Source organism: Pleuronectes platessa, chromosome 2 (genome assembly GCF_947347685.1).
Source record: "Pleuronectes platessa chromosome 2, fPlePla1.1, whole genome shotgun sequence".
In the NCBI taxonomy this organism is placed as follows: Eukaryota; Metazoa; Chordata; class Actinopteri; order Pleuronectiformes; family Pleuronectidae; genus Pleuronectes; species Pleuronectes platessa.
Window position 1 is genome coordinate 27,929,371 of NC_070627.1, and position 26,304 is coordinate 27,955,674.

The window sequence follows — 26,304 nt, forward strand, 5'->3', positions numbered from 1 at the left end:
TACTAAGAAGGATTAACTAAGGATAAGTAAAAGAGCATTAACATCAATCAGTATATATATTATTTTAAGGCAATAGGCACTGAGCCAAGGCTGGCTTGATTTGTTGATAACCATGTTGCATTCATCAAAACAAGATGAATCGGGAAAAGGGGAAATAGTGCTATAAGAATATGGAATCAGAACTTGTTCTTGCAGTGGACAACTTACTCATAGACATGTTACTATACAACAGGCCATACACTAGCCTTATATATATATATATAAATAAAACTTTCCGAACTGCAACTTCATATTTCTTAGGAAGAAGTACTCCTTTTGAAGGCATGATGAGTAAGATGAAACAACAGTAATGAAGAGGTCCACAGCAGCAGTGTGCTCAGCAGTTTTCATTGATAAGCAAACATGATTAGAAATGTTACATTTCTTGAAACTCTTCTGACCTAATGTAAGCCATATTACAAATGCATACAATCTGTTTTAAATGCCACCTCGTTTCTCAGACACATTGATGGTGAAACAGTCTCTGGAGTTACGTGATCTAGCTAGAGGCATGCTTCATTTTCATATTACACATGGCTCAGTTTAATTAAAAGGTGTTAATGTGAACAATTAGCATGTTAAGACTTTAACTCAGTCAATAGTCACTAGTGAAGGAACAAGTCTGGAGACATGAGTACAGGTCAGTGCTGGTGACAGATCTCCCTTCACATGTCTCTTATGTCAGTGTCCACAAACAAATCAGTGCACACAGGAAGCTGATGTCCTCTATAATGTGGTTTAATATTCAATGGTCACTGCCTTTGTCTTCAGGTATTCGTTGAGAGCATCTTGACCTGTTGGAGAAACAGAGACTGACAGTGAGTATGGATATGAATCAAGAAAGACCTGTGTCCACTGTCTTAACTCAACCCCCAACAACAGCTTTCAACATATCAACAATTAAATGCAAGGAATTAGGGGCTTATTTGTTGGATAGTACAAAAACTTAAGATTCCATGTAAATTCTTGTAAACTGCACACAAAGTATTCATTCAAAGGGTTGAGAAAAGCTAGATCAACACACTTGGCCCCTTCTCCACTTCTCAGTTGCAATGTTATAACTCGCTTCATCTTTCAGTGTTGGTGCTTAAATCGCTATGAATGTTTTTCTACGTTTTTTACATCAACAGCTATTTCTTTCTTTGCATCGTGCAAGATGCAACACTGGCAAGACAGCAAGGTGAGAGAGCTTTTCAGATTCCTGTGGGTTTGTGACATGGAAAAACACAAAGGCAACTCCTCCACAGTCAATGAGAAAGAAGACGATTTTACCAACATCTTAAAAAACAGTGTACAGTTTGAAAAAAAGGGGAATTAGCATCTATCACTTTGGATCTTAACATTGAAGAAAGAAATAGAGTGGAAGTTAAAATGAGGCTTCGGGAATGGAATTAAACAAATTAAGTTAGCATCTTCCAAAAAGTTTCAAAATACAATTTCCTCTTTTCTTGGACTATGTTACCTTGTTGTGGTGCATTGAAGGGAGTTTACATTATATACAAATTCTGTACATAAATGAAATATCTACAGCTACAGAGAAACAGCAGCAGTTTTTCTTACCCAGGTCTTTACCAAATCCAGACTGTTTAAAGCCTCCGAAAGGCGAGGCCACATCAGTCTTGTTGTAGGTGTTGACAAATACTGTGCCGGCATTGAGCTTGTCACTGACGTACAGAGCTTTGCTGATGTCTCGTGTGAAAACACCCGACGCCAGGCCGTACTCTGTGGCGTTGGCCCTTCTCAGGACATCGTCCACATCACTGAGACAAGTGGACAGAGAGGAGACGTCACAGTGGAAGAATTAGAGCAGAGAAGAAAACACTCAGGTATAGTCTTAATGATACGAAGTAACTTGAGTTATCCTTACTCGCCCTTGAACTTGGAAATGATCATGACGGGTCCAAATGACTCCTCTTTTGCGATGTACATGTGGTCTTGAACGTCAGTGAACACCGTGGGTTCAAAGAAGAAACCTTTAGGAAGGAAACATATTATAAAGACAGCACATCATCCAGACACATGGAGACTGTATCTCACTACACTATCGATCTTCTGTTGTCTCACCTGGTCGCTGTATCTGCTTGCTGCCACAGATCAGGGTGGCTCCCTCCTTCACACCGGTCTGACAGAACTCCACCAGTTTGTCCAGGTGGGCTTTGTGGTTCTGAGGGCCGTGGTCAGTGGATCGGTCCAGTGGATCACCAATCTTCATCTTATTCACCTCCTCAACCTGAAAGAAAAAAACATCCAAACTCTAAAGTCCAACTGACATTAGTTTACTTTTAGTCCTCCCTTTTACTTTCAATCATCAGAAAGTAGGTCTCTGATGGAATGGCTCCTTTTCCTGCAGCTGGTGTGTCAGTGCTTGATTCACAGTAGCGGTGGAATGACTGTGTGTTGTGTGCCACTGGTAGGTCTGTGTCTAAATACGTCCAACACCGGAGTACGAATGCAATAGGACCCAAGTGTGAGTAGTTCAATCTGCGATCTGTACTATTGATGGTGTTAAATGACAGTTTTGGAATTTCATTCAGGAAGTAAAGCATTTTTGTCAATCTGTCAGCCCCTTGGCTGCAGAATGGTTTATTGTATTAGTGCAGCCAAATTGAAATTATTTACAGAGGCTTGAGAAAGTGTTCAGGGAGACTTCAGAACTGAGTGCAGCCAAATATTTGGTTCTTGAAGAAAAGCAGAGTGCAGACGACCTCAGAAACAGCACATTTAGCCAAGACAGCAGTGGATTATCTGACCGTCCTTGTGTGAACCAGTTAAAGCCCACAGGTAAACCCCATAGTATATCTGTGAAGAACCTGAAGATCATAGTTCAGCTCGCTGACACTTCCCATCTAATGCGTCGAGCTGGAGAAAATCCCAAACGAAGAAAAATATTTTTTTTTAAATCCGGGAGTACAAAGCATTTAGATTTAATCAGGAAGAAACTGGATGCTATGCTGCTAAAGGTATTTCCACAAAATAATATATTAAAAGGTCTCAACACATTTGCAAATGAGAGATTTCTGTTTTTTTATTGAAATAAATATGCTATAATCTAATGTTTCATTGTACTATTAATTATCTGGTGAAGATTGATGAACAAATACTGCAATTTTATTTTATTTTTATTTTATTTACTTATAAATCCTGTTTCTTTCCTCATTGTGTTGTCTCAACATACTAACCCTCAGTTTGCTCTGGTAAACCCTGTGTATGTTTGAAGCTCAGTGTGAGGTGTGTGACAAATTGAAGCAGTCGTATGCTTTTCAGACATGTAGGGTTGAAATCTGAAATGAAAAACATCAGCAGTGTGAGATAGATAAAGACACGTACCACTTTTTTTACAAACTGGTCATGAATGGTGTCTTCTACAAACAGTCTGCCGGCTGCGATGCAGTTCTCCCCCTTGTTGAAGAATACGGAACTCATGCCCTGAAACACACATCCACACGCACACACATTATCATGAGACTTATCACATCTCATCTTCTCTTCCTCTCTTCACCAAGCCCTTCACCTACTTTGTCTCCATAGAGAGGAGAAGCGTGTTGACATTGTGGAGAGGATTGAGGCTCACTCACAATTAAATATATACTGCTCCCTGTCTGCTTAATGAGTCTGGGTCCCAGTTCCCAGTTTTATTCCTGTTTGTCTGTTGACCGTTCATTATCTCATTATTTGCCAAAAGTGTCAAAAAACTATATAATTTTTTTGTTTGTTTTTACTTCTCATTCTGTAATAATTTTGTGTCTAACAATACTGCTTTGTTGAATTTATTAAACTTATATTCTACAAGTCAACTGGAGCACATGGACCTACACTGTCTCAACTGTTAATTCTGAATGTGTGTGAGGGTGGTGGTGAGAAATCGTCATTAAGTGACGTGACATGTTGAGCTGCAATTTACTGTCAGCTCTGCTACAGGGGGCGTAACACATTCTGTAAGCACTTACCATGCGCACAGCCTTGTCCATGTCACAGTCACTGAAGATGATGAGTGGGGATTTTCCTCCGAGCTCCAGAGAGACTTTCTTCACGTTACTGACTGCACAACTTTGAATGGATAACAGCACAGGTGAGCAACAGTGATACGTTCAGTTTGGATCAGGCTTGGTTAATACTCTTAAACTCTCACCTCTTCATGATGTGTTTACCGATCTCAGTGGAACCCGTGAAGCCCAGTTTGCGGACATCAGGATGGTCAGACAGACGCTGACCCACCAGAGCGCCTTGAAGAAATGCACAAGTTTAATGACAGCCTCAGCAGTCAGCCTGCAGCTCATAGTGATGCTTGGTAAGAAAACAAGTGGCTTTCATGCTTTGATGAGCTGCTCGTATCTGAGGTTAATTTGAGAAAGACCTTTAAACAGAAAAATCATTAAATGTATTTGCTGTTCAGTCAGGCTGAGTGTGTGGGCTCCCACCTGCACCAGGCAGAATGTTAATGACACCCTTGGGCAGTCCTGCCCTTGCTGCCAACTCGGCAAACTTCAGCGCTGTGAGCGGAGTCACCTGCAAACACACAAAATTTTTTGCAAATGTGTTTTCATCCGCTCAACAGTATTTACTACAGGCTGCGCATTTAGGCTTGTAACGACAGAGCCTGACTGACCTGAGCAGGTTTGAGGACGATAGTGTTTCCAGCTGCCAGGCAGGCGGCCGTCTTCCAGGCCAACATCATCAGAGGGTAGTTCCAGGGAATCACAATGGCACACACTCTGACAGGAGACACAGGGAGGACTTCACTGTCTGTCTCTCTTAATTTATTTATATACTGAAGGGAAAAGATGCTGGTGTGATTCAAGTTTAAGGTGTTCGATAATATGTCTGATCAGCATTGATTTAGTCATAGTTATTTATCTACTCACATAAATACTGGTGGAGTGACACAAATTATACTAATGTTTAGTGATCCAGATGGAAGAATGCATCCTGTGCCACGGAACAACGGATAGCCACAGCACAGCAACAACTACCAGCATATGGTTAGAATCTACCAGTTTACAGTAAACTAAAAGTTGTGTATATTTGTGAAATATAAAAATGTAAGTTGTATCTTGAGTAGGGGAGAGCGGGGTAATGTAGGACATCGGGTAATGTGAGATACCCCCTGTATCTAGGCAACGGAACACATTTGTGGTCATTTGACCATTATGTTTCATAAACCCCACTCTCTCCGATTTGCATGCCGAAGTGTCCTTGGCAAGATACTTAACCCCTAAATGGCCCCTCATGAATGTTGAGTGTACTAACTGTAAGTCGCTTTGGACAAAAGCGTCAGCTAAATGACATGTAATGTAATGTAATGTTTCCAAGACCCTCCCATTCCCCCCTTGCCATGAAGGAGAAGTTGGTGCTGGTGCTGTGGAAAGTGTGTTTTTCCACAAAAATGTGTTTTTTGCATGTAAAAGTAAATTTTCTTGCTTTGAACTTAATCAACTGTTGTGTCAAGACAAATTGCTTCAGGTAGAAAAACTTATATCATACATGTTAGTGAACTTCCAACATATAAAACCATGTGAATGATGCTAGCTGAAGATTAGCCTGAATTGCTAAGAGACGTTGTTTTTTCTAAAACGGTGGCTGTGGGGTAAAGTGAGAAACTGTCTCACTTTACCCCACCATGAAGCACAAGTTAAGTTTAGTCTTAAACATATTCTAGTGTAATATTACATTATATGTTTTATTTTTAATGTCATAAACATTGTAGAAAAGCTATCATGCCAAGAAACTACACCAGGAAGACAACCTGGGGCCAACCACCTCTCGCAAAGATGGAGTGCAGCCGCTGAGGTCATGCAAGGAAAGAAGTCCTTAAGAAAAGCTGGAAGGGATAGAAATATTGATAAGACAACCCTCAAAAGATTCATAAAGAAAAAAGAGAAAGGGAAAGTAAAATCAGTAGCCTTGGGTGCAGTAGCTGAGGTAAAGAGAATATTCACAGATGAGATGGAGGAGGAGCTTGCCAAACACTTGAAACAACTAGCTGACCAGTTCCATGGCCTTGTTCCAGTTAAGTGCAGTGAACTGGCATTTGAATACGCAGAGAAAAACAATATCCCTGTCAATTGGACAGAGAAACAATGTGCAGGTAAGCTATGGTGTGCAAGAGATCACATGAATCATAATAATCATAAATGTGCTTAATTGACCAATCCCCATGATTCTGTTACTAGTCCGATATTAGTGGTTGTCAATCTAGCTGTTGGGATTTTAACTATTACAACATGTGTATGGTAGTTTTAAAGTAGAAAAAGTAAGTGGACGGGGTAAAGTGGGACACAATACCACTTTTTTTAAAACAATCATATTTTCACTGCCCTTTGTCCTGAAGACATTCTGATCATTTCCATTTCTAGAAAACACCCTGAATTAATGGAAAATGTGTAAATTTTACTGATATATCATTTTAGCTCGCCTAGAGGGGAGCAAATGTAAAAAATTTCCCACATTACCCCGCTCTCCCCTAACATATTTTATGACTAATATTTTCTATGTCATTCTCACCCTATTGGCTCCTTCTTGGTAAAGGTGAGGTTACGATTGGGTCTGGCCTGGTTGATGGGGATGGTGCTGCCCTGTGGAAAAAGGACACAATTTATTTCTATGTATTTCCAACATGCTTTCTGCTGCTTATTAGCAATATAGGACTGTTATTCAGTAGCAGCATTTATCGAATGTCCATCTCATATTATGAGGGACACCACTATCAGGCTTAAAAGCGGATGTCGTACTTGGATCTTGTCACACCAGCCAGCAAAGTAGCGGAAGGTCTGGATGGACATGCCCACGTGAGTCTTGAGGGCCAGCGTGTAAACAGCTCCTGAGTCGATGGCTTCAATGGTGGCCAGTTCCTCCTGGTGCTGCTCCATGAGGTCAGCCAGCCTGCAGCCAGGGAGGAAGTGTCACTCACACCATGGAACAAAAAAAACCTGCAATTCCTTTTTCTTCTCAGTGGCACAGAATGACAAAATATGGAGCTGATCACATTGACAGTGTAATGTAAACACAAAGTGAATATATATCTATTTATTCATCAATTAAGCATCCATCTATTATCTTTAGCACCTATCCTCTTGAGAGTCACAGGGGCCAATCCAAGGGGACACTGGGCGAAATATGAGGTAAACCCTGGACAACTCACCAGCTCATCTCAAAATACAGACACTATTTACCTAACCACAGTATGCATGTTTTTGGACTGTGGGCCTGGAGAAACCCTACGCAAACACTGGGAGACCATGCAAAATCCAAACAGAAAAACCCAAACCAAACCAGGATTTGAACCCCAAACCTTCTTGCTGTGAGAGTTGTAACCCCTGCACCACATTGTCGCCTGTGCCCATGCTCCAACTGTCATCAGCTTCTAGTTCAAATGTCGCCAAATCGGATTGCCCTGTTTATTTACATGAAATTAAACTTAAACTGAGTCCTGTACAATTCAAACCAATAAGAGGAGATCAGTGAAATAAAGAACTATATAAATTATTTGTATGAAATAACAAATTGTATCTCTGGCAGAAAACCTTTGTGTTCATGTGGGTTACTGACTTGTAGATGAGTCTCCCTCTGTCTCTTGGGTTCATTTTGCCCCACTCTCCCTCCTCAAACGCCTCTTTAGCCGCAGCCACAGACTTGTCCACATCACTTATCTGGGCCAGAGACACTTCACAGATGACCTGTGGGACAGAAACATGTTGAATATACATGAGTGATCACTTGAGATCCAGCCCTCCCCTCCAGCCCTCCTCTCCCGTGGAATCAGTATGGTAGAATGCGATACAATATACGAACAATATTCTGTGTAATCGTTTTCTTTTTTTTCATTTGTAAGTTCAGGTGTGAATTCACCCAAGAGAAACATGAGCATGAACATTTGAAATCCCATCACTCAGACTACATTAGTGGTCCAGGTCACATGTGGCAACATTCTCTTAGATGTGTGATCACACTACATAATGAAGGACTCAGCTGACGTCCTCTGGCTTACATTATGAACCAAGAATATATTACAGGTGGCCACTGCTGCCACAATATTTACACTAATCCCCACATATTGATTGATTTTTTCAAAATGCTATATATATATATATATATATATATATATATATACACACATTATTATTAATTTGTTTTCTTACTCAATTGAAACATTTGTTACAAATAGAGCAGAGTTGTGGTGGAGGTATTCAGCACTTCTACTACTACCAAAGTGTAAAATAATATTTATTACGAGTACAACTCTTAAAATGTTATTACTTAAATGTATTCCAAAGATAAAGCACTAACAGCAAATATAAGTAAGAGTGCACTTTTATCTATTCCAATTTATTCTCTCTATCACATACACACACAACAAGTACATATCTGTACAGTCAAAATGGCTGAAAGTTGTCCACTTGTGACTGTATCCCAGAGGGACATGTTAATACCAGGTCTGAACAGGAACACCTCTTACATAATGTGACGGTTTGTCTGTCTCTTACTGTGCCGTCAGTCGGGTTGATGGTCTTGTAGGTCTTTCCTCCCTCAGCATCAACAAACTCTCCATTGATGAACAGCTGATGAGGCATTTTTATGGTCATATGGTTTATGTCCTTTTCTACCTGAGGAAGTAAAAATTGTACATGATCAACATGTTACCTTGGCCAATCAGTGATAAGTATCAGTGCAGTTCTAGGGGATTTTGAATTGCTCTTACATGATCAACGACCAGCTCCTCTTCACCATCCTCCCCTCTGAGCTTCCTGACACACATCTGGATGAAATCGTGGTATGTGGTGTTCATGTAGATGTCCTCATTCTGCAGCTGGCAGCTGCTGGTCCGCAGCTTCACCTCTTCTACGAGCCTGGAAAAACCCACAGAAACAAGAGAGAGCAGAAGAGAGGAGAAGGTTATTGCTTTGATCTGATTGGAGCCACAGCCTTTTGGAGACAGCCTCTGTTGGCCTTCAGGGGTATTGTCTATGTTGATTTTGATGTACAGCTTATGGGGTTGATCGTTATTTTCTACTGGGAAAACTTGACCACAGAGAAACACGTACAAATAATGTGAACAGCTGCAGTTCTTTGTTCACAAAGAAACCATCTTGTTAAAGTATTTTCAGAGACACTGTCTCCTCTCCTAGAGATGTAGTGCAGCGGTCTGTCGTGTTTGGGGAAGTGCAGGATCCATGGCCAAGGCCAAGGACAGGGCTAATTCACTCCCTAGACACCACAGATATGAAACTTTGTAGTCACGTAATACTGTCCGAACATTAGAAAATCATTTACTTGTTTAGGAACTAGCAAACCAATAGACTCAATGATCTGTAGGGCTTTAAAGTGTGACCACAGGAGATCAGACTTCAGAATATCAGAATCAGGTTTATTGGCCAAGTAAGTATCACAAACAGGGAATTTGACTCTGTAAAGTGAACAAATAAATGAAGGTAACAAGAGCAACACACCATCTGACAGTTTCATTACCTGACCACATCCATGGAAGTAGCGCCAGACTTGAAGAAATCAGTGGACTCTTCAATGTGACTCACATTGCTCAGAATGCTCTGCCACACTGCCTGTGAGGAAACATGGCCAAAAGTCAGTTTACATTTATTTTTTTCTTGTTTTAATGACAAATCCACATTTCGTGGCCGTAACTGAGCAAACATGACCCACCCTCATCTGCTCAGCAAAGGTCTTCTCCTCCTCTGTGAGCTCCACAGCAGCGCTGCTCCCTGAGCTGAAGTACTGTGCTGCAGCGATCATCTTCCCATCCTCAAACTGCAGATTCTTCACCATGAGCTGCAGAGAGATAGAGAAGGAGGGGATTATTAGATTAACAACTGGATATATGTGACACCAGTTTCCCCCAAAAGCATTGTTAAAAACCATCAGACCAGAAGGGTTATACTGACAGTCTGTTATTCAGTGTATCAGCAGGAGAAATCATGTCAAGTGAGAGAGTTTTTCACAGTTAAGATATGAGAAGATAAAATAAGATAATCCTTTGTTAGTCCTAAAATGGGGACATTTGCCATGTTACAGCAGCAATGGGGATAGTGAAAGTAGTAAAATATTTTAAAAAGTTAAAATAGAAATGACTCATATTTGTAAAAGAAATATATGCAGCAAACAAAATTGCACATATGCACAGACAAAAATGATTATTGCACAGCTATGAAGTTAAGGTGGATTTGTTCCTCAGTATCAGAAACTGGTACAATTTGCCTACTGAGAGCATTAGAAGTTGTACAGTCTAGCAGACACTGAGGGAGAATTCAGTCTCACTGCATGAAAGGAAGATTGTGTGTCCGCTAGTGTCGCTGCAAATTTCGGTGCAATTTCAGGTTAACGACTGTTCAGCAGCATTGAGAAGTTCAGGGGTCGACAGAGAAGAAAGAGGGTAAGATTAAATTCATTAGATCATTTTCCAGTTACATGTTTAGGTGTATGTTGTCATTGAACTGTGCTAATTGTACTGATTGTGTTTACAGCTCATTGAAGCGGGACAGATGACATGGATCCATCCTTCCACAGCCAGGAGATCACCAACCTGTGTACCACACTCACAGCTACACACCACCGACGTCTACACACTGGGGCAGATTCGGACAGAGTCCCACAAAGATCGTATGACCCAGAGGCTGCAAAGAGACCTTTCAAGCTTCACCTGATCGGATTTTCACTGGCTAGACTAGTTGTGTTTGTACAATATTTGTGGTCCACTCAACTGGTTCAGCAGACCATTCCAGAGTAGTAGACTGATGCCCACTGCATGAGCAGATACAGTCTGCTCTGGGATAATTATTATTCAACTCCTTCGAGTCTGCTTTCATGTTAATTTAATCACCTGCTTTACTGAAACGTAGAGTCTCCTAAAGTTAATTCGGCAGACTGGATTTATTGGTGCTACACACTCCAGGGCAGAAGGTGGCGGTGTAGCACATATACGTTGTTTGCCAACCGCCAACAGGGCAATAAGAAGCGGAAGAAGGCACGCTGCAGTTGTCTACCAGACATTGGACCGTTTAGTAGCAGAATGGCAAACGCGACGCTTAAATCGTTGAACGTGTTTCTGACGGAGAGGTTATCTTCTGTTGCGCTGGACATCTACGGGTTCATGGAGAAGACTCTCACTGACTACCAGGAGGAAGTGAACCGGACCAAACAGGAGAACCAGAGGCTGCAGCGGCTGCTGGACCTGATCTACAAGCCGGAGATAAGACTGCACAGGGCGGGTATGTTTCTGACTGTGCACCTTCAGCGAAGCAGCACTTTACATGTGAAATTACATGTGCAATTACATGTGAAGTACACGTTACAGTACACAAGTTAAAACGCACGGTGTTCTAGCTGGTGACAGTGGGCGTGTCCAGAAGGGCAAACAGCCTTTTCTATTTCCGTGCAACTTTCAAAATAATTTTAAAGCTTTTAAATTCCACTTGAGATGGAAGGGTGGTCATACAGTTCAGCTCCAACGTTTAATAAAGGGTTTATTTATAAATTCAGCAAATTCTTGATATACGTTCTAAGCATAGTTACGTTAATTAGTAATGTTAACCCCTCATTTAAAGCAGAACTACACTTCCGGTCAAATTTTAAAAAAGAACGAATATCTACTTACTTTATGTTGGTTATTCCTTTTACAAATCACCAGTCTGTGAGTTGTCATTATTTATTTGATCCCATAAGCAATTTTATGAAAGAAACTTTTTGAATTAGTCCCTTCCCAATCTTAAAATCTGTTTGGTAGATAAGTAACCACACCCTCTTTGCACTGGATGTCCTTGACCCACCAATAGTAACTTCCTTGCTATGTTTGCCATGAATGTACACTTCTGTAAATGAGTGGTTGTTGAAGCTTTGGTCTTGGTTAAGGAGAATTTTTGTCTAAAACACAAACCCTACTATGACATGATATAAACAAGGCCAATGAAAGAAAATTATGGCCCACTGCAAGCTCGCACCGCTATCTCCTCCGGCTCGTCATACATTGTATAAGTTTACAAATTCTATTGTTTTTACCCATTCTCTGGTTAAATGTGTCTGATTTAGGGCTCAGCAATATAGCCAAAATAAATTTGGGCTTAAACACTGTGTGAATTACCTTGTTTCACCTTCTGATCATTTAGCAGTTGTGGGTCATACAGGAAGCTGTCATTTCACTGTTTGTTTCAACTGTTCTTCAACCAAGTCACTGACCGTTAGCTTCACGTGAATGCGCTCTGATTTCACTGTGTAGCGGAGTGAGTGGGGGCGGAGCCCCGGGGCCTGCGTGTGTGTGGCTGTGCTCAGAGCAGGTTGGAGTTTACACACACAAGCCTCCTCTTGCTGGAGTGAACGTTGTTCAAGTTCATCATTTGTAAACTGATTAGTTCGGTTCAGCGTTCAGAATATGAACAAACTGACATTAACCGTCTCTGAACTCTCGTCAACTCGCTAGGATTCTTCACCTCTCTGCGCTCTCTGAGTCTCTACCCTCCTGATACAAAAACATACATGCGCGCAAGAGGAAGAAGTCTGTTGTGAGAGGGGCAGGAGAAGAGAGAAGCAAAACTTTCATGCTGACGGCTTAACATTTTCACGTGACAATTTATACTCAATGGTTGCGATAGTTATTTTATACATCGCTAGTGGAACTTTGAGTATATTCGATATATCGCCCACCCCTAGTCTGATGACCCGGTTTGTGTGTGTACGTGTGTTTGGAGAACTGCGTGTCGAAGAGAGCAAACGGGACGAGCTGATGAATGCACACGCAGCTATTAAGGCAGATTCATTTCATTAAGAAAAATATTGATCAGTGTCGTTATTGTGGCGTCATTTCAGACGAATTAACCTTTAAACTAGAGAACAGCGGATTAAGTGTGTGTGTGCCATTACCTTTCCCTTCAATATGTTGCCTTATTTCCATTGTTAGAAAAAATACATTTCCCATCACAGCCCTATGACTGTTGTTTTTTCTAGCGTCCGTTATATGAAAGTCTTTTCTCACTGTTTGTCAAACCACAACTTGTACTCGACTACTCTGCTGCTGTTAGGATTACAGTTCACAGCTGGGTTCATTCAAGTAGCCCAACATCTAGTTCATGTGTAATTAGAGAAATGCTTTACCCAAAAAAACAACACAAAGAAAAAAATCATTTTCCTATCCACTGTTACAGATTCAAGGCAGATCGATTTGTCCACACTGGAGGTTTGTGTTCAGGACAAGCAGATACAGACGGCCGGTATTCCCAAGGAGGAGCCGGATGACACAGACAATCTGACTCCAGTAGTCACAGTTGGAGAGAATGAGGAAAATATGATGCCAGAGAGGCTAACTCAAGTTGATACAGGTGGAGAGCACGGTGAATATGCAGCGCCACACAACGCGACTCAAGTCATCATAGATGGAGAGCACCCAGGACACGAGGAACGATCACAGCAGACACCATCTTCAGGATATACCAAGAAGAAGAAAAAGTTTTATTGTAATATCTGCTCTCTGTCATTTTTGAAAAGGGCAACAGTAAATTTGCACCTTGCAGTTCATGCAGGAAACGGATTACTGAAGTCCACCGGTACAGAGCTCGTCTGCATTGATTGTGGCAGAGAATCTAAACGCATAAGTCAAATGATCAGGCACATTAGAACACACACCGGCGAGAGATTGTTTGCCTGTTCCATTTGTGGCAAGAGATATAAATTCAAAGGTAACATGAAAGTGCACATGCAGAGTCACGAGGAAAGGCGGTTCGGCTGCGACATCTGTGGGAAACGCTTTCACCGATCTTTCTCCCTGAAAAGACATTTGAAGCACTGTCACATTGACTACAAGGCATTTGGGTGTACACAGTGCAGCGAACGCTTCGCTCTGGTCGTCGAGTTGAGACAACACATGAAGAAAGCCCACCGCATCACCTCTGCGACGACCACTGCTAGATTGGCAACTCTGAGGCCAAAGAGTTAAAACCATACTTTCTTCTATCCTTAAGATATTTTTTCCGGCTTTTTGCCTTCATTAAGAGTGTTATCGTGAAATGTGGAGAGAGAGCAGGGAAGACAAGCTGGCGCAGAGCTCAAGCCTCTGTATGGTACAGAATTGATTCTTTTTAGGACTGTTTAAATATTTGAAGTTTACATGCTTCCACAAGATAGCTTAAGTTCATAGTTAACAGATGTGAAAAAGTGTGGAAAGCTGCAAATGCAAATAAAAACGTTACAAGGGCTTTACCCGTTTACGTTGACTTTCAGGTTAAATTGTTTTGAGTTGACTTGTCCTTCCCTAAATTCTGACAGTTATCAATGTGCCACTCTGTTCTTATTGGCTAGAAAACTGCAACACCAATAATAAGTTATTACTGGTTTTTTTGTATTTTTATATTCTATTTTCATTTGTGTATTTCGGTGTTGCAAGATTTAAAAAAAGAGTGATATATTCAGATGCCAATAATGAGAACGTGCCAGTTGTGCTTTAAAGTGACCTACAGTGCTTAGTGTACTGATTTGAGCTTGAACTGCACTAACGCATGTACAACTAAGTTTGATATATTGAACATGTGTACATCAATAAAGAACCTTTTGTTACCTTAACAATTACTTGCCTTTATGCCATTTAGGTGTTATTAGAGTACAAACATACTGATTAGGTATTCAGCTGAAGTAACTAATCTGTCCTAGTTCATATCGGTCGAACAATTTCCCATGTCACTTTTACTCAACAACCTTCCAGCATTTATCCTTTATTTTTGAGGGTGGGAGGGGCAGACCACAGTTTATCTAGAGATCATGCGCAGGCGCTCCATCAACAAACCATTCGATAGGTTGAAGAGTAGGCATAGTTTCAGTTGACCAAGATTTTCTTTGACTGCAGCCCTTATGGAAAGATGAGAGGCATTGCAGACTTGCTCAGACATGATTTGAAAAGAGGTTAGGTTGTGCATCCTATCAGCTAACCAGAGTTTAATCTGTGCATAAAATAATAAATAAACACTACAAAACCATTCCCGTGGTCACATTGGCTGAAATACCATTTCGAGAAAATCTGCATTCAAGCATATTGCCTCTGAGACATCTGATTCATGTTCTGTACATGATAGAGGGTCATCACAAGGAAATACATTTACATATCCAGTAACAAACATATCCTTTAAATTAACTTTAAATTAACCGTCCTATTTTGTTTCACACATTGACACAAATTTCAGTTGACTGGTTTGTCCCTCAAGAAGATGGTGTGACACAGAGGCGCTGATCAAAACAATCTCAAAGGTAAAACTCCTGACGGGTTTGGATTAATGGAGCACTATTTAACGCTGATGACTTTGTTGCGTACCACATGGATAATGCATTTCTGCTTCCATCCTTGCAGATGCCAAACAGCCAACTACGCCACCAGCCACGGAGGAGATCCACCCCATACAGAGTCTGAGTGGGCACCAGGACGAGCCAGGACCCTCCCATGTAAAAGAGGAACATAGGGAGGAATTGTGGATCAATGGGTGCGAGGAGCAGCCTTCAGCTGAGGACAGTGATGATGATGATGCCTTAACAAAAGAACTCATCAAAACAGTGCAGCAGTTAGAGGACTGCAGAGCTGCAGAGGAGAGCCAAGAGCCAGTGCAAAGGACTGAGGAGGATCCAGAGCCCTCTGAGGAGAAGACCAGCACTACCTTATACCGCTGCCACATATGCAACTACATATTCACCAAAAAGACAGTGCTCACATGGCACCTCAAGACACACGAAAGCAAGTCACATGACGGCAAGGGAAACTTTGACTGTCACATATGCGGCAAGCACATCCCCTGTCAGAGCAATCTGCAGAACCACATGAGGGTACACACAGGGGAGAGACCCTACAGCTGCCACTTCTGTGGCAAGTGTTTCAAACTTAAAGGACACATGACAGAACACATAAGGACTCACACGGGAGAGAAGCCTTTCAGCTGTCATATCTGTGGCAAATCCTTCAACAGAGGCTCCACTCTGAGAAAACACGTTTTAGCCAAACACAAAGAGGAGAGGCCATACAAATGTGAGGATTGTGACGAGTTGTTCACTGAAAGACTTCTGATGAAGACGCATATGCGAAAAGTTCATGGTGTCAAATTGTCCGCAAGTCTAAGTACGGCCTAAGACATTCAGACATAATTTATGATGTATACGGTCTAAACTCTGAGTCAAGAATAGGACTCAGTGCTAGCATCAGTGAGTTTCTGTAATATTATTAAATCAAAAATCTTTTATTTCATATGAAGCCAAACTTCTTAAAGAACATAGATTCAGTAAAGTGGTACTGTAAATACTGTGTATTTATTTGTGAGTTAGACATCCGTGTCATTGCATTTTGTATGAAACAGGAGGTGATTAGCATAAAGGTTGCAAATAGGGTAACCGAATCAGTGTGTATCCCACATACTGAATCTAGTGGTGAGGTTGCAGATTACAATCAGATGAATGCCTCTTTCTTTTCAAGTATGTAGAGGAACCTACAGTGGCCTTCAGTTTGCATAAAAATGTTTAAGGTCCTCAAGACCAAGCGTTTGGTTAGTCCATTCAAGGCTACTGTAGGAATATGGAAGAGGACTTGTGGCCTATGTAGATTTGCAGGGCTTATTCTGAGGTAACAAACAACGATTCTTAGTTTCAAGTGATTACAAGATATTACTATGAATATGATTTTTTTTTGCCGATATAAATCCTCCTGAATCCTGCACAATGGAGCTTTAAAAGAAAGAGGGAAAAGTAAACTAATAACAAGAAAACCTTTCTGGGGTAACATTATCAACTGTGACTTCTTTGAGTCTTGTTGTAGAATAATAGTTGTTTGTCAATGTACAGTATATAGAATAGAAGATATATATATATATATATATATATATATATATATATATATATATATATATATATATATGACTTAAGGCCACTTGGAAAGAGATTTGGAGAATATAGATGTAACGTTAGTAGAAAATGTTGTAGATTTACGATAATTAAATTGAGAAAAGGGTGTACATTTACAAGAGTAAATTCGAAATTCAACCTTATAAGTCATAATATTATGAAAATAAAGAAAAAAAACACCTTGTAAAAGCAAAACAGAGCAGCAATGATAACTCTGTCTCACCATAATTTCCATCATGCTGGATCCAAAATCTTGAATCAAACCACGTTTCTCAAGAAACTATGAAATCCCTTCTAATAGAACAGATTAATAGATGTAACCAATGAGTGTGTGGTTCTTTCTTCAGAATAAACACTTTCAGTCTTACAAGTCCATACACTGTTTAACCAACTTGTTAATTGCAACTTAATTCCTCCACTATAATATTACAACTTATTGTGTAAATTCTCGACTTTTTTACTCTTATATAATTAATTTATTATCAAACGTTTTTCCACCCTTTGAGTGGCCCTAATATTCCTGCGTACTCTGCTGCTCTGAAGGGAGAGGATATATACTGGCCTGAATACAATAAATTCTTATGTTTGAAAAAGTAAGTGTCATCTTCCATTTGCACACAAGATAATCTAATGTTCATTAAATCAGAGTCTCTCTTTGAATAGAGACCAGTAATGTAACACAAGTGTAGTCAGACTGCGTGTCGGAGCCCTGCAGAGATTCGTGGGATAAAGTTAGATTTGCAATAGGCTGCTGTTTCACAGAGCTCTCATACACGTGCAAACAAAGTTTAGGAAGCTGACTTACTGCCTTGCCATCGTTGCCAAACAGCACCAGGCCTGCTTTGGTGATCACGCCAGGTCGGCTGGCTCCGGCAATCTCCAGGGACTGACCGTCCATTTTGGTGCCTGCATCCACCAAAGAGGAGCCGTAGAAGGTCACTTTCTGCAACAACAGAGACACAGAACAGAGTTTAGAGGAAACAACGTTTAAGAGAAAACGCAGAGGCAGTTTTCTAATATGACACTGAATCCATTTTCAGACAAGAACTCTGGAGGATGTTTGCAGAATTGGGCACGTTTGCCTTTCACATGAATAAAGCAGCAGGAGATTCTCCACTCAAACATGTTCACAGAAACACAGAAATCTCCACCGTGTTCAGGTGAAGGGTGGTGCGGCCGGAAGAGGAAGGATGTAATGTATAAATTCTGCTGCAGAGATCACATGTTTTTGTTTACAGCAACTGCGGTGCTGGCCCTTATCACCAATAGATGTCTGTTTCTTTCTAAAATATTCGTTATCTTTTTGTTATTTTTCAGTTTCGCGTCTGTAGCATCACCAACATTATCAATGCCTACTTTGTATCCTGCAGAGAGACTTCTGCTGTATTCTGACATAAGTAAATTCGGACATGCTCAGGAGTTTTTACAAGGAGGCAGGAGAAACTCAGGGGCCCCTCTCGGATATTTACGATATCACATACAGCCCTCCGGAGAATGTCTGGAGATTATCTTGATGCGCATGTGTGAAAGCTTGTGTAAATAACAAAAAAGTTTCAGGCAGATTGTTTTCCTCTGGGGGGAAACTACAGGTGTATTTTTAAAAGTGAAACGCTGTATGGATATCCAGTAGCAGCATGTCACAGAGGCTCGCTGCACTGGCCACTTCACTCCTTGTTTAACTGGCAGCAACAATCCTAGTCACCCGCAAAAGAATCCTTAACATCAATATAGAAACACACACTAAAATTCAACTTGCAATGATGAGAAATCTCCAGGAGCAAGACATTTCACTGCATGCTATGACATGATTCATATTTTGTGCTGTAAGGAAGGATGCCTGGTCGAAACGAAGCATACATTTCTGACTAATTTATTCTGAGACCTGTCAAGCTTTTGTGTTTGTTAACTGTGTAGGTGATTGTCCAGGAATATGAGAAGATGTTCTGAATAAAGTTTTCTTTTTGCTATTAAAGCTTAAACCATTGTTCTGTCAGACCACAGCCATGTCAGTCCCGAACATGATATGTATTATATACCGTTTAAAATTGGAGCAGCTCAAAGTGTGTTTTCATTGCAACATGACAACCTAATACTCTCATATCTCTAGACTATACTTCAGAATTATAAGAACCATATTCTTCATTTTTAGGCATTAACTTCTGGTCCAGGATAAGAGAAGAGAATATATAGTATTACTCAGAGTCACTGTGAGACAGTGTCGTGTTACCTGTCCATCCACCTCTGCCCAGGCACCTGGCACTTTGTCGTTTCCTCTGATCCAGTTGTGGAGAGCCTCAGCCGTCTGGCTCCAGTCAATCTGTCAACAAATAGAGACGACTCTTATGATTTCCTCTCTTCAGACGTAAATCAAACATTCAAATTACCACAGAGATTACTCATGTGTCAATGATACAAAATTCATACAATCATCAATCACATTTTATTTGTATAGCCCATATTCACAAATCACAATTTGTCTCATAGGGCTTTCCAGAACAGAAAGAGACTCATTCAACATAACCACAACTAACATCGCTTTATCACCTTACTTGGTACTCATAAATATGAAATTTCATATAAAGAGCCTCGGCCGCTTTACAGTTCTTCAGAAGGAGTGTATGGTCAAATGTTACCTTTACAGCTTAATGCTTAAAACTATAATCAGGTGAGAGTGCATCCCTTTCACATCACCGCTGTGGCTCAGTAGGTACAGTGCCTTGCATAAGTATTCACCCCCTTTGGACTTTTCTACATTTTGTCATGGTATAACCAAATAAATACATTTATTTCATCGTGAGTTTATGTAATGGACCAACACAAAATAGTGCATCATTTGGAAGTGGGGGGAAATATTACATGGATTTCACAATTATTTACAAATAAAAATCTGAAAAGTGTTGAGTGCATATGTATTCACCCCCTTTACTGTGAAACCCCTAACAAAGATCTGGTGCGACCAATTGCATTCACAAGTCACATTTGCAAGTCACATAATTAGTAAATAGGGTCCACCTGTCTGCATTTTAATCTCAGTATAAATACACCTGTTCTGTGACGGACTCAGAGTTTGTTGGAGATCATTACTGAACAAACAGCATCATGAAGACCAAGGAGCTCACCAAACAGGTCAGGGATAAAGTTGTGGAGAAATATGAAGCAGGGTTAGGTTATAAAAAAATATCCAGAGCTTTGAACATCTCTCTGAGCACCATAAAATCCATCATAAGAAAATGGAAAGAATATGGCACAACCGCAAACCTACCAAGAGGAGGCCGTCCACCCAAACTGAAGAGTCGGACAAGGACAAAATTAATCAGAGAAGCAACCAGGAGGCCCATGGTTACTCTGGAGGAGTTGCAGAAATCCACAGTTGAGGTGGGAGAATCTGTCCACAGGACAACTATTAGTCGTCTACTCCACAAATCTGGCCTTTATGGAAGAGTGGCAAGAAGAAAGCCATTGTTGAAAGGGATCCATAAAAAAATCCCGTTTGGAGTTTGCCAGAAGCCATGTGGGAGACACAGCAAACATGTGGAAGAAGGTGCTCTGGTCAGATGAGACCAAAATTGAACTTTTTGGCCTCAATGCAAAACGCTATGTGTGGCGAAAACCCAACACTGCCCATCACCCTGAGCACACCATCCCAACAGTGAAACATGGTGGTGGTAGCATCATGCTGTGGGGATGCTTCTCTTCAGCAGGTACAGGGAAACTGGTCAGAATAGAGGGAAAGATGGATGGAGCCAAATACAGGGAAATCCTTGAAGAAAATCTGATGCAGTCTGCAAAAGACTTGAGACTGGGGCGGAGGTTCATCTTCCAGCAGGACAATGACCCTAAACATACAGCCAGAGCTACAAAGGAATGGTTTGGATTAAAGAATGTTAATGTCTTAAAATGGCCCAGTCAAAGCCCAGACCTCAATCCAATAGAGAATCTATGGCAAGACTTGAAGATTGCGGTTCACAGACGGTCTCCATCCAATCTGACTGAGCTTCATCTTTTTTGCCAAGAAGAATGGACAAACCTTTCCATCTCTAGATGTGCAAAGCTGGTAGAGACATACCCCAAAAGACTTGCAGCTGTAATTGCAGCGAAAGGGGGTTCTACCAAGTATTGACACAGGGGGGTGAATACTTATGCACCCAACAGATGTCAACTTTTTTGTTCTCATTATTGTTTGTGTCACAATAAAATTTATTTTGCACCTCCAAAGTACTATGCATGTTTTGTTGATCAAACGGGAAAAAGTTTATTTAAGTCTATTTGAATTCCAGTTAGTAACAGTACATAATGGGAAAAAGTCCAAGGGGGGTGAATACTTATGCAAGGCACTGTAGAGCGGTTTGTGTACTATCCAGAAGGTCAGCGGTTCGATCCCAGTCTCCCCCATTCTGCGTTCTTGGGCAACATACTGAAACCCTGGTGACTCAGCGTGAGTGATAGTACTGAACATAGAGTAGATGGACTGTATCAATGTGTGTGAATGGGTGAATGGCAAAACTGTACTCTAAAGTGCTATCAGTTGTCATAGAAATAGAGAAAACAGCTATATAAATACACACCATTTACTATCCTCTTAAAATAAAGGCAAAACTGCCAAAATAGTTTGAATTCATCAGATCTTTTTGTTCTAAAAATCAATGACTGCCTGCTCAAACATCAGCACAGACGACTCCACAGCCATTGGTGAATTACACAGATTCACTACAAACGGGACTGAGTGACCTGTCCTTGATTATCACCTTAGCGTTGTCTTTCTTCTGGATGCACTCGTACGTGGCTCCCTCCTGTGGCTGAGTGATCCTCGGGGCCTTCCCTTCTGCAATCAGCCTCACTGCGTCCACCTAGAACCAGATCAGTGTGGCAGATAAATTAACGCAATCACTGTGGACCTTGTCATCACAGTGTTCTCCATGTTGGGAAACCATCTGCAGGCATCTGGATAACGATGAGCAGGAAGATCCATCACATGATGTGGATTTAGATAGCTTTACCTGTGAGTTGTCAAACTATAGAAGTATAACAATAAACCAAATGAAGAGAATGATTGGAGACTTGAATTTTACCATAATAAATTGCACATTGAAAGTCTAACAATGAATGGAAACCCATGACTGCTCTAAACCTGAGAAGTCTGAGAATATACTAGAGAGACAAGGTCCACATTTGGGGGGCTGGCGTGGATGGATGGGTCAACATTACACAGGACATTGACACAGACTGAGATTATGTTTGTTTCCTCTTCGATAATGACAGTCAACATTGTTTCTTTTATCAATGACTAGCTTCAACCTAAACTACAGTCTTTTCCTAAAGCAAACCAGACAGTGACACATGGTAAGTTGTTGCACAAACTTACAATGTGTTAATTATCGTTACCGTGATGAAAAGGGTCTGAATAGCCTGCTGCTCCTACTGTACTCACAGGTAGGAACAAGTGACCTATGTGGTGGTTTATTTTGAAGGACTTGTTTGAGCTTGATATTTTTAAACTGCACTCAATATTTGAATGTGAAAAATCCTCTCACAAAGCCACTGTGCACTAAGCTAAAGGACATAGTGGAGCACATGACTTCTGAAGAGCGACTTAATCTGAATGGAGACAAAGAATTTTTTTTTCTTTGTAGAGTGATATCATAGCTTAAGCTACATCTGTGGTTGGCCAAAAACATCATTCAAGATGAATGGTAATGTTTCTGCATGCCGCCTGCATAAATAGGCAACAGTTTGTTAATATGTAAGCTATACCACATCCATATTCATGAGAAATCACAATAAGTCACACGTGTGTGATTTTCATGTTGCTGAGCGAAACAGATTAATATAACTTTTAAAGTACATTCAATAAGTAATAATAAGTAATAAGTAGAGATGTGAATGCTCAGTGACCTGATGCAGACTCAACTGCTGATGACGGCTACGTTTAGATAGAAAAACTCTGGACTAATGACTGACTTAAAATGTAACTGTGGCAGTTGAGAGGAAGGACACAGGTTTGTGAAAAAAGACTGGAAACCTTTTCTGTGTGTTCACATTTGATTGTGATTTAGTTTGAACTTGGTTTCAATTCTTTATAATGAGTGTGTGTGTGTTTCCTATGCACACCCCTGTGTCTCATGTCACTGCTGCCATATTCTACTTTGTTAAAGCAGCTAGCTCCATCTCCACAACCTCAGCATGTAGCTTAGCTTGTGCTCTTTTTTCCCCACAATGCTTTTCCCCCTCACCACACTTACTGTGCCCTTGATTCCCTCTGGAAAAAGGAACCTCTTGTAGATAGTGTTGACAGTGTCATTGGGTTCAACATCACACTCCCTCTGCAGCAGGATTGGTCCGGTATCCAGTCCGTCATCAGCCCAGAACACTGTGAACCCGCCCTTTTTGTCCCCGTGGATCAGGGTCCTGTTTGGCCCGAGATGATAGGTAAACAACACGTCACAGCATGACCCCCAGCGCCAACCTGATGGAAATGAGCATCACTCACCAGTTGATAGCAGAGGCCCCCCTGTGGAGAGGCAGCAGGGAGGGGTGGTAGATGATGGAGCCGTGTTTGGGGTGGTCGATGACCTCCATGGGGATGAACTGGGAGCAGAAGGGCAGGACGTTTAGCTCAGCACCCGTTGCCTTGTACTGAGCCACCACCTCGGGGATGGCCTGGCCCTTCACGCGCCAGCGAGGGAACTTGAACACAGCTACACCATCCTTCTCCGCCTCAGTGCCTATGAAGAAATAATGTAATCAAACTCTTTAACTGTTCACAAAGAAACTCCATGATCTCTAGATTTAAATGTGATGTTATTATAATTAATTTGATTAATTTGTTGGAAATCACAGTTTTTGCAGTCCCCATGAACCATCTCTGTAGTTGCTGCAGCCCCTACATGTAGTTAGATTTATGAGTCATGCAACAGCTGCAGTGTGCGTGGAAATGTCATAACCCCTACAGCAGTTTAAATTAAGCTTTGCAGAATATCAGTTTAATGGATTTGTCTAGCTCTTCTCTATTCTTTGAAAATGTTGAAAATCCAAATGTAGTTTTGTTATACAATATACTGCCTGTTTTGTACTCGATGTGAGTAAATATTCAGATAAATCTTATAGTCTATGCCATGTTTTTGAGGCAAAGCCAGTTTTGCAGGTCCAAGTCAGTGACGTTCTCACCCAGTGGGTCAGCCTTGCCGTCCTTGTCAGGGATGGTGAACACTCCTACGATGGTGTGGCCCTCCTTCCTCAGCTCCTTGTACACCTCCTGGCCGAACAGGCTCTGACCAATCACTGCAATCTTCATCTTCACTGCTCACTGTGGAGCATTAACACACAACAAGGTAACCAGACAATATGTCTTTAATTGTTATAAGCTAACAAAGTATATAGATTAGGTTCATATATGAGAGAAACATTTCAAATGAAAAATGTCATGGTTTTCATGGATTAACGTTTTCTTACATTTTCAAATGTAGGCATTGTTGTACATTTAAGTGTATAGTTGTATCTGTGAATGTGTATAGATACATGTATACTAATATATATTAAATATATTTTACATTTTCATGATATACAGACATATTTCTGTTTGAATGAAAATAAATTCTTATTTTATTCAATTGCCACTATTAACAAACTCAAGCTCATTTGCATATCCTTTTTTAATCATAAACTTCATTCGGTGGACAGACTGACTGAATATGGATGGAGACATGTATCCACATGTATCTCGTGCTCCTGTCAGGTTAGTCTGTATGCACACGTGTTTTCCCATGAAGCTCCATGACTCTGGTTTGTGTGGACAGAAGCTCCAAGCAGTTACATGACGACTCTCACTCACACTTTACGCAACCAAGTTGAAGTCTTCACTGTGTGACCAGGTCCAAAGAACAGCTCTGTGTTGTTTTCACCTCATGGAAGTGTGTGGAGGAAACCTGTCACTTTATTAGGTAAACCTGGCTAAAACTAATGCAGTCTAATACAACAGGCCTGCAATGAACCGTCTCGTCATAATGATTATAATCTTCAGTTTCATACTGAGAGTTGTTGATTCAGCTACCACATCCTTTCAGAGGACGGGGTTTGTATTCCAATCAATGAATTACGTTCAAAAATGTTGATACCATTGTCATGTGTAGGAAACTAGCGAATTAAATGCTTTTGAACTATACAGGTTGTCCAAACTCAAATGTACATCGGTACTTCTCCCAATAAAATAATTTACTATTTTTATTATTTACTAATTCATTCTTATTTTAGGTATTGTTCACTTAAATTTACTATTATGATTATAGCATGAGTAATAATGAGAAGGACTTAAGGAATGATCTTTGAATGACGATGATATAAAAAAAAGGAGGATGCAGTTTTTATTGATATAAGCTATATCACATTATACAGCACGTTCCTTTGCCAGATAGAAATGTAGTGTACAAAATTATATAACTGTACAACATGAAATAGTTCAACTGCACAACCAAACTACATTGAATAATCACCTCTCTTAAATTACACAAAAATGATGTCTACAAACACATTAAACTGTAATAGTTGTATCCAGGAGTACCTAGTTGTGCATGTTAAGAACTACAGATCTATTTTCTTAGGAGGCTGAAATTAATTGTATTCATTTGTAGCTGATGCAGATGTCCAACATTCTGAAAGCATTTTAATTAAACATGTTTTTAAACTTTACGCCTCTGTACGGACAGATATGACTTGTTACGGTCATTGATTCTGTTCTGTAATATGAATACAAACTTTCACAATTATACTGATATGCTGACAATCATCCAACCATCATGCAGCGTATAGTTGATCAGTCAGAGTAAAGTTAAAGTGCTCAGTAACCATGACTGACAGATTATTGACCCTGGCCAGGCAGGGGGCGGGGCGACCCTGCTGCCAACCTGCTCCAACCAATCACGTCTCTCGGGGCTGCTCATGCCGCTGGTGTTGACCAATCAGACGCACAGACACGTAGGAAACGCTCGATAGCCCATTGACAGATTTAAAACTCCTTCTCCGAAGTTAAAGTTAACTCCTGCTCATATTTATTCTTACTCATTATACACGTTAAAAAGTCATGGTTATATCATTGCAGCTGTTAAACAGCAATGTGTGTCTGCGTGTGTGAGGAGCAATGTGCACTCTGCGACCACATAAATAAGCTCCATGCACCGTGCAAACAAACAAATATAAAACAGATAAAACTCCTTAGAACAACAATAATAAGGACAACAACAAAAATAATAATACAGTATCGTGCGTCCTTACCCTCCTTCTTCTGTGCTCGCTTGAAAAGAGCAAGTGGTCGCGCACCGGTGCTTTTTCATTTGCACTCTCAGCCACCCATGCAAGCAGCCCTATTACGTCACCTGCAGACACAAGAGACTGATTGGTAAGGGCGGGCCG

General features: G+C 40.8%; 2 protein-coding genes across 3 annotated transcripts; one reads left to right on the top strand and one right to left on the bottom strand.

Moving 5' to 3' along the window:
• Positions 1-371: 371 nt before the first annotated feature.
• aldh1l1 (aldehyde dehydrogenase 1 family, member L1) lies at positions 372-26,273 on the bottom strand. 2 transcript variants are annotated; one of them, XM_053429677.1, is made up of 23 exons: positions 26,167-26,273; positions 24,067-24,205; positions 23,390-23,624; positions 23,142-23,307; positions 21,648-21,749; positions 19,130-19,219; positions 17,708-17,845; positions 9,694-9,819; positions 9,502-9,593; positions 8,735-8,882; positions 8,520-8,639; positions 7,585-7,712; positions 6,768-6,918; positions 6,541-6,611; positions 4,646-4,751; positions 4,458-4,545; positions 4,169-4,262; positions 3,987-4,086; positions 3,367-3,465; positions 2,104-2,269; positions 1,907-2,012; positions 1,600-1,799; positions 372-833 (listed from the first exon to the last, which is right to left on the bottom strand). In XM_053429677.1, exons 2-23 carry the CDS (start codon positions 24,191-24,193, stop codon positions 778-780), a joined length of 2,709 nt encoding a protein of 902 aa, XP_053285652.1. In that variant the 5' UTR covers positions 24,194-24,205; positions 26,167-26,273; the 3' UTR covers positions 372-777. The 2 variants fall into 2 exon arrangements, with proteins under 2 accessions (XP_053285652.1, XP_053285653.1); XM_053429678.1 differs by lacking the exons at positions 6,541-6,611; positions 6,768-6,918.
• Positions 10,984-14,595, top strand: LOC128447233 (zinc finger protein 69 homolog B). Its single transcript, XM_053429686.1, has 2 exons — positions 10,984-11,255; positions 13,182-14,595. The coding sequence occupies exons 1-2, from the start codon at positions 11,057-11,059 to the stop codon at positions 13,967-13,969; spliced, it is 987 nt and encodes a 328-aa protein (XP_053285661.1). The 5' UTR covers positions 10,984-11,056; the 3' UTR covers positions 13,970-14,595.
• Positions 26,274-26,304: the final 31 nt, after the last annotated feature.

What these genes read in the sequence shown, in the direction of transcription:
- aldh1l1 (XM_053429677.1), bottom strand. Translation starts at nt 24,193, where the DNA reads ATGAAGATTGCAGTGATTGGTCAGAGCCTGTTCGGCCAGGAGGTGTAC. An exon ending in GGGCAGAGGTGGATGGACAG is followed by an intron (nt 17,846 to 19,129) that starts GTAACACGACAC and finishes CTGTTGTTGCAG; the next exon opens with AAAGTGACCTTCTACGGCTC. An exon ending in AGAGGGAGACTCATCTACAA is followed by an intron (nt 6,919 to 7,584) that starts GTCAGTAACCCA and finishes CCCTGGCTGCAG; the next exon opens with GCTGGCTGACCTCATGGAGC.
- LOC128447233 (XM_053429686.1), top strand. Translation starts at nt 11,057, where the DNA reads ATGGCAAACGCGACGCTTAAATCGTTGAACGTGTTTCTGACGGAGAGG. An exon ending in GATAAGACTGCACAGGGCGG is followed by an intron (nt 11,256 to 13,181) that starts GTATGTTTCTGA and finishes CCACTGTTACAG; the next exon opens with ATTCAAGGCAGATCGATTTG.